The sequence below is a fragment of the Physeter macrocephalus genome, unplaced genomic scaffold (genome assembly GCF_002837175.3).
Source record: "Physeter macrocephalus isolate SW-GA unplaced genomic scaffold, ASM283717v5 random_20, whole genome shotgun sequence".
In the NCBI taxonomy this organism is placed as follows: Eukaryota; Metazoa; Chordata; class Mammalia; order Artiodactyla; family Physeteridae; genus Physeter; species Physeter macrocephalus.
The window spans coordinates 41847-49856 of NW_021145306.1; the positions used below are offsets into that span (position 1 = coordinate 41847).

An 8010-nucleotide genomic window follows, 5' to 3' on the forward strand; every position below is an offset into this window, starting at 1 on the left:
GGAGGGAGGGAGAGAGAGAGAGAGAGAGAGATAGAGAGAGAGAGAGAGAGAGAGAGAGAGAGAGAGAGAGAGAGAGAGACGGGAGGATCATCCATGCTAAAGTGGGCACAGTTCTCAGGGACACCTGGAGCAAAGTGGGCAGCTGGAAGGATTCAGCCAGACCTGTGTCTGTGTGATGGCTCACGTGGAAGATTGGAGAGAGACAGAGACCTAGGGGCATCCAGCACAGTGGACAGGCTGTCAGGAAGGCCGAGAAGTCTCTCCCCACCAGTGTGAGGCTTGTGGATCCCCCAGTTGCCTCCTCTATCCCATGTCTCTTAATCCAACTTGTGCAACGACTTTGCATTTTGCAAAGTTAACAGTTTCCTGTCATCATTTCATCCCAGCCTCACAACCATCCTTTGAGACAGGCTGTAATTTTTCAGATGAGAAGAGCAGGCAGCCTAGGATTGGGTCCAGGGGCTGGTTCCACGACCTCCCAGCACTGTGACCTTTCTGGGTCTCAGTTTCCTTGTCATGAGGCACCACAGGAGTAACATGTGAGATGGTATATTGTAAAGTGCCGAACTGACTTTATTGAAAAAATAAATCTAATCCTTGTATTCACTTTGCCATCATCTTTTTTCAGCTTGGAGAGGAGTGATGGCTCATTCAGTTCCTCAAGGAGCCTGAGGAGGCCACACAAGGGACAGATCCACCCCCGTCTCTTCCAGAGTCTGCTATACCCCACTCACCAGGCCGTGCAGCATCTCGTAGAGAACGGCCCCCAAGGACCACCAATCCACTGCCCGATCATAAGGCTCTTTACGAAGCACTTCTGGAGCCAGGTACTGTTGAGGGGAAATACATTTATCTGAAAGACACTCAGCCTCCGTCTCCCCATTTGTAAGCAAGGCACTTGGAGGAAAAGCTCACCAGGGGTTGATCCTGCTGTGATATTTACTTGTCTGTGCATATGTTTATTCAGCATCCATTTGTCAAAGACCTGATTTGCGTGGGGCTTTTTGCCAGTGTGCTAGGGACATGGAGGAGATCAGGCAGGACTGCCCTGTACAGTTGTATGTGTTGTGCACCACACAAAAGTACCAGCCAAAGGGGTAAAGGGGGCTGCAAGCCTGCCTATGATCAACTTACCAAGCCATAACCCTAGTATAGGGGTGCATCTGACAACTGACATATATTTATTTATTTTAAAATTTTATTTATTTATTTATTTTTGGCCATGTTGGGTCTTTGTTGCTGCGCAGGCTTTCTCTAGCTGCAGTAAGTGGGGGCTACTCTTTGCTGCGGTGCGTGGGCTTCTCATCGCGGTGCCTTCTCCTGTTGTGGAGCACGGACTCTAGGTGCGCGGCTTCAGTAGTTGTGGCACGTGGGCTTAGTTGTTACGCGGCGTGTGGGAGCTTCCCGGACCAGGGCTCGAACCCATGTCCCCTTCATTGGCAGGTGGATTCTCAAGCATTGCGCCACCAGGGAAGTCCCAACTGACATATATTTAAAGGGGAAACTTTTTCTAATTAGTCTGCCCAAAGTGGGTGCCTTTATCGAATTTATCCAATCAGTGTCTTGGGACTAGGAAAGCCCTGGGAATACTCACGGAGCAGTGGGAAGGGTAACAGATAAAGTGTAAGTCAGTGTGGCACATACTTGCACTGGAAATCTTAGTAACAGATGAATCGAAAGGAGTCAGGAAAGAGGAGGTGGCGCTTGCGTTCCTCCTGACAGCTGAATGCGTGTCTTGTATCTGTGCCTTGTGCAAGGAGAGAACCTGAGGCAGAGCTGTGCTTCCTGCCAAACCTGAGGGCTTAGTGGCCTCTTAGCCTGGTGTCTCTGCCACTGAGGAAAGGGGTCTCAGCAACAGACAAAGCCACTTCGAGAGACTGCGTGTGGAGAGGGGCAGGGAATTACGCAGACCTGAGCCCTACTGGGTGTGTGGTCACAAGCAGGTCATTGAACCTCCTAGAACCTTGGTTTCCTCATCCACATAATGGGACCGCAGAATCCCTCTCTAGGGGCTGTGTCAAGGACACATGCTAACATATGTGTTACCCCTTGAACAATGGGAACAACTGTGGTTACTCCTGTCTGTGCTCCCGGCACCATGGCAGTGGCTGAGTCATGGAAGAGACTTGTCAGGGCCACATGTCTCCGACACGATCCAAGGTGCTGTATCCCCTGCTCCTTGCCCCAGCAGTGTCCAAGGAAGGGACGGCTGGGCTTTTAGGCTTTGGGAGGCCAGTTCTGTCCGTGGACACCCTGCCATACCCAAACACAGACAATAGCTCCTGCTTAGAGAGGCTGTCTGTCCATCAGCTCCCCTAAAACAAAATTGAGGAGACAGCTGAAATCTGAGACCCAGATTCTCAAGCACATGGAGAAAAGCAAAAGCTAAATTCCTGTCCCACGCCAGCTCGGGAGGACTTGCCAGCCCTTCAGCCTCAGTCCCCCACCCCCAATCCAGACATCTGTCCAAGCAGCTGGGAAACCCTTTGGGCCCAAGGTCCAAGGAGTTTAAGGAGTTTAAGGAAAGGTTTTTAACCCCAAAGCTGCAGGGAGGCCTTGGCAGGAGAGAGAGATGTATGTGAATTACTGCTGAGACTCGCAGATTTTAACCCTCCAGGATCTTGGTGGCTGGAAGAAGGAGGGAGACCAGTGTCTTCACCCTTGCAAACCTCGATCTTAACTGTCAGGCCAGGGCCTCCCGTGGCACATGGACTTCACCCTGTAGGGCAGTGCTGTCCGATACAGTAGCCACTAGCCACACATGACTGCCGAATATTTGAAATATGGCTGATCTGAGCTGAGAGGGACCATAAGTAAAAACGGCACACCAGATCAAAGACTTAGTTAGAAAAAAAAGAATAAAATATTTCAACAATTTTATGTTGGTTGTATGTTGACATGATACGATTTTGCCTGTGTTGGGTTAAATAGAATATATTACTAAAATTGATTTCTCCTCTTTTTTTTTTAAATGTGGTTGCTGGAAATTTTTAAATTGCATATATGGTTTGCATTTCTGTTTCTATTTCTATCGGACAGCACTGCTGCAGAGTTTCACCAGCCGGTCCCAGCAGCCCCTAGAGCTGGTGCCCCTATGACACGGAGGAGGGAACCAAGGCTGAGTGTACAGCCAGCTCGGGAAGTGCTTGGGTGGAAGAAGTGAGTCCCTCTGGTATAAGCTGGTGGCCCTAATCCGGAGCTGTGGCCTCATCCACTCCCAGCCTTGCCCCTCCCAGGAGGTTTAGCTTACCTCGGGGGTGCCACAAAACGTGGACGTGGTCTCCTCAGGCTCTACACCTTCCTTGCAGAGGCCAAAATCCGTCAGCACCACGTGTCCCTATAGAGGAGGGAGGGCAGGGGTGGGAGGGTGGTCTGAGCCAAAGATATACCCAGGTCTATCTCCAAAGCCCAGATGCCACATCTGGGGCAGCGGCCGTGGGGTCTGATGTCCCTGGCAAAGGCACGGGCTGGTGGCTCCACTCAGAGACTCAGTGCTTCTAACCTGGATGCTAAGAGCAGCACAGGGGCCAGGTGGGGAGATGGCATTGCACTGTCTACCCCCAGCTCATCACAAACTCAGATCGACAACCTACAACAGCAGCAGTTCCAGAATGTTCTCGCTGGAGGGGCCTAGTGGCAGCAGCCCCCTTAACAGAGGGCTGGGGACCCAGAAAGTACGCCTTGTGGCAGCTGAGCGAGAGGGTGGTTGGTAGAGCAGTGAGTGGATGCTGAGGGGCTCTGTCCAGATCCCCTCTTTAGGAGCTGTCCTGCCCATCCCCCCATGCTGGGCCATTGCCCTCATCCAAAGTCATGCCCCCTCTCAAGGGCCAGTCCCCATCCAGTGAGTGGTCAGTGTAGGGACACAGATGCCCAGCCTCCTTGCCTCAGTTTGGAACAGTTCTAAAGAGCCATCCCAGCTCAGGCCCACCCCACCCCTGTAAGATCAGCTGAGGGGGCCTCACTTGCAACCACAAGGCAGGTGAGCTGCTTCCTCTGCCCAGTCCTGCCTCCTCACCCCCTTAAACGTGGATCTCTTGAGAGTGTTCCCCAGGAAACTTCTGCACCCAGTGCTCCATCTCAGAGTCTATTTCCAGGGAACACAGTCTATGACATGGAAGGACTTCCTCGAGCCTCCACATGGCTCCACCCCTGCCCCCCACCCCGTATACACGTACATGCACATGGATACGTAGCCACGTGTGCACATAACGCACATGCGTGTACATATATGCGTGTATACAGGCATAGGCACACACGCACACACACACTTGAATGCGTCCCTAGCCACATGCACGCGTGCACAATGCGTGCACACACACTCATGGGCACACAGCACACACGCGCGCACGCACACACACATACCCACCAACCTGGCAGTCCAAAAGAATGTTCTCTGGTTTCAGGTCCCTGCAGAAAATGAGAGAAAAGGGCGCTGTGATGTCACAGCTGCTTAGTGACGTGAGCTGGGGACCGGGGTCCTGCAAGAGGACTATTCATGGAGATGCAGAGAAGCCCGGGGAGAGCCCGAGGAGGATGGGCACTCAATCCCGGGAAGGAGGAGACTCCCACTCGCTGGCGGGCCCTCCTCCTCAGACAGAGGACCAAGTTCACCAGGATCTCAGCAGGATCTGGGGGTCCATACGACGCCTGGCTGTTGGGGCAGAAGGGCCAGGCCTAGCTCTGAGCCACAGGCAGGCCTCACCTGTAAATGATGTTGAGGGAGTGCAGGTAGCCAATGGCGCTGGCCACCTCGGCGGCGTAAAACCGGGCCCGGGGCTCCAGGAACCGGCGCTCCCGTTGCAGGTGGAAGAAGAGCTGGAGGGGGAGGAGACATGTGAGCGGGTTCCTGGGGGGCTCCAGCTCCTCGAGTGGGGGGTGGGGGGCAGCTGGCCAAGTGACCCACTCTCTAAGCTGCAATGTCCTCATGCAAGGAAGGGCATGCTGGCCCCTGCCCCACAGAGCGGGCAAAGTGTCAGCAGGAAAGATGAATTAGCAGGGCTGGAGCACCTACTGAGTTTCAGGCTCCAGCCAGACCCTTTCACGTCTCTAATCTCCTTTAATCTTCCTGACTACCTTCCAGGTATCAAGTAGGAGGCCAGTTTCACAGAAAAGGAAACTGGAAGAGTCAGAGCAGTCAGGTGACTTGCCCAAGGTCACGTACTGTAATTGGCAGAGCTGTGATGTGAACCCGGGTGCGTCAAAGATGTGCTTTTCCTCCAACCCAGGTGATAAGATGATCATGATGGTCAAACTGAGCCTGGGTTAGATCTGCTCCCGGGCCAGTTGCTTTGGTCTATTTGGCTGGCAAAGAAAGCCCTTTACCTCCACCAGGGAATTTAGGGATGCAGGACAAAAACTTCCCTCTTGGCATCAGGCTAAAGAGCATGAGGTCACACAGGTTAAGTCTGGGGTCACTGAGAAGGGCCATCTTGTCATCTTGCTCAGAGAGGCAGAAGAGGGAGGCCAGCTTATCCCAGCTGTGCTTCTGGGTCACCAGGTGGCCTCAGATCATTCCCACAGGGACTGGTCACTCCCATGCAGTGGTCTTTGGTGTAAGATGGGGGCATTAGACATACTGACCACAGAGCTCCTCTAACATTGACTTTTCCCAGGTCCACTGAAGGGATTCTGGGCAGCTCTGCTTGGAAGTCAAGTTATGATAATGGCTGGGGGTTAGATAGACCCGCCTTCAAATCCTGGGTCTGCCGGGTACAGGCTGAGTGGCCTTGAGCAAGTGGGTTACCTGCCTGAGCCTCGGTTTTTTTCAGCTGCAGAATGGGTCTGTTGTAAGGATGAGGGGAGATTGTTCCAGAACCTGGGGCACCATGAGCACATGGGATGGAAAGCTCCTGCTGAGAGCCGGGCAGGGAAGGCGGCAGGTGGACCTATACCCACCTCTCCCCCGTTGACATAGTCCAGCACAAAGTAGAGCTTCTCCGGCGTCTGGAAGGAGTAGTGCAGGCCCACGAGGAAGGGGTGGCACATGTTCTTCAGGAGCACGCTGCGCTCCGCCATGATGTGGCTCTGCTGCAGAGTCACACAGAGGGGCCGTGTCACCGCCTACACGGCCACCTCACCCAGGACCTTCTCACGGCCCTGCTCAAACAGCCACCGTGATTCCTCACTGCCCTCAGAGCCAAGCCCAGGCTCCTTGCTTAGCATTCAGGACTCTGTGCGGTCCACCTCATCCCCGACCAGTCCACATGGGTGCACCTCCAGCCCAGGATCCAAATGCCCCGCCCCCCTTCCTGGGACAGTAAGCAAAGCTATGTTAATACCGCATAAATGAGTCCCAAGGACAATCTTGCAGAGGGAAGAAGCTGAGCACTCTCCACATTCAGCCTTGGTTGCTGTTCCCCTGCCTGGATGTCGTTTTCAGACCATCAAAATCCTATCTTCAAGGCCAGCTGCAAGGCCACCTCCTTCAGCTTTCTGAAGGACACCTGCCCTTCGATGTCCTTGTTAACATTAATTCCCTCTCCTGAGTCCTCCAACTTGACATTCAGTTCTCTCTCAGGGCCTGCCCTGTCCTTCTCATGGAGTTGGTGCTAAGAGACTCAAGTCAGCCAAAGTATCTAGAACTCCCCGTTGGCTGTAGCTTGAAGGGCCTTTGGAGAGCCTGAAGTGTGACCCCCACGTTGCACAGATGGGGAGGCCGGCACCTGACAGAGCAGAGGACTGGTCCACCATGGAGCCCTGAATCTTTAGGGGAAGGCAGAGGGCCAGGCCGGGTCACCTGCAGGCCCTTGGGGTAAGGCGGTTAGCCTGCCTTCCTGGAGAAGGGTCAGCATCCCGGGCACCACCTGGCCCCCCTGCTGGGCCACCTCTGTGCCCAGAGTTGGGACTCATCTTTGGAAGCCACCTGAGGCTGGGGGTGGGGGGCCGTCAAGAAGGAGGAGAGGAGGTGCCTGGGCCCAAGCCCTGGTACCTCTTTCTTCTTTAAGATGGACTTTTTCTGTAGCACCTTCACTGCGTAGAACATCCCGTCGGACTTGTGCTTGGCCAGTAGGACCTGAGCAGAAAGACAGATGCAGAACCCGTGGTGACTACTCCTCCAGGCTTTGTATTTCTCGATGGCAGTGCAGGCCTCCAGCCCCTGCCCCGCGCCCATGATTCTGCAGGTTGTAAGCTCCCTCTCTGCATGTGCAAGTAACAGCAGGGGGCACAAGAGGCCGGAGAAGGGGAGACCCAGGCCTTCCATGCTCACGGTCACTCACCTTCCCGTAGTTTCCTTTGCCAATGACTCTGAGGAAGTCGAAGTCGGTAGGCCGGGCACTGGGGGACGAGGGAGGAACACGGTCAGCATTTGCAAGCTTGGGAAACTTGATGCTTTAGTTCAAATCAGAGCTTCTTTTTAACTTTGAAGCTGGAGAAGGCAGGGAGCTTTCTAAGAACGCCATGTTCTCCCAGCCAAGCGGGTCTTATAAGACTGCCCCTGCCCCTGGGGATGTCACGATCGTGTAAAAACAGACAAGGTCGGGAGAAAGCCAGACGCAACGGCATAGAAGGCAAAGGAACCTGACCTCCAAAGACTGAGAAGGGCCTGGAGGGTGGGAAGCTGCTAGTAATGCAGACTTTGGGGGGATACTTCAGCCACAGGCTCAGCATGGGCAGAGGCTGGGGAATTAGTGGGAGATGAAGCTAGGGGCCTAGGCCCAGATGGCAGAGGATCTTGACGCTGAACCAGAGTATTGGATTATATTCCCAAGGCGAGGGGGGAGCCAGGTATGAGGGGAGCCAGGGAGGAAAGTTATATGAGAGATGAGAACTCACTTTGGGTTGGCCGAAGGCCCCAGGTTGATATTCCCATTGGCCCTTGGGGGCTAAAGACATTTAAAGATAGAAGTGATTAAAATCAGAGGGTCCCTAGCCCTTGGCCCCCTCTCTTTCCCCTGGTCCAAGCCCTGCTCCTTTTCCCATATCTCTACTAGGCTTCTTCCCTCCCTCCCTCCCTCCTCCCTCCCCCTCCCCTCCCTCCCCCTCCCCCTCCCCCTCCCTCCCTCCTCCCTC

The 8010-nt window shown here is 54.2% G+C and overlaps 1 protein-coding gene across 1 annotated transcript in view; it reads right to left on the minus strand.

Moving 5' to 3' along the window:
* Nucleotides 1-8010, minus strand: part of SGK2 (serum/glucocorticoid regulated kinase 2) — a 16218-nt gene that overhangs the window by 6306 nt on the left and 1902 nt on the right. The window contains exons 3-10 of the mRNA XM_007123030.1: nucleotides 7774-7823; nucleotides 7218-7275; nucleotides 6929-7012; nucleotides 5896-6027; nucleotides 4703-4815; nucleotides 4371-4407; nucleotides 3251-3337; nucleotides 735-830 (exon numbers count right to left, since the gene is read on the minus strand). Coding sequence (XP_007123092.1) covers nucleotides 735-830; nucleotides 3251-3337; nucleotides 4371-4407; nucleotides 4703-4815; nucleotides 5896-6027; nucleotides 6929-7012; nucleotides 7218-7275; nucleotides 7774-7823 — 657 coding nt within the window. The remainder of the gene's footprint in view (nucleotides 1-734; nucleotides 831-3250; nucleotides 3338-4370; nucleotides 4408-4702; nucleotides 4816-5895; nucleotides 6028-6928; nucleotides 7013-7217; nucleotides 7276-7773; nucleotides 7824-8010) is intronic.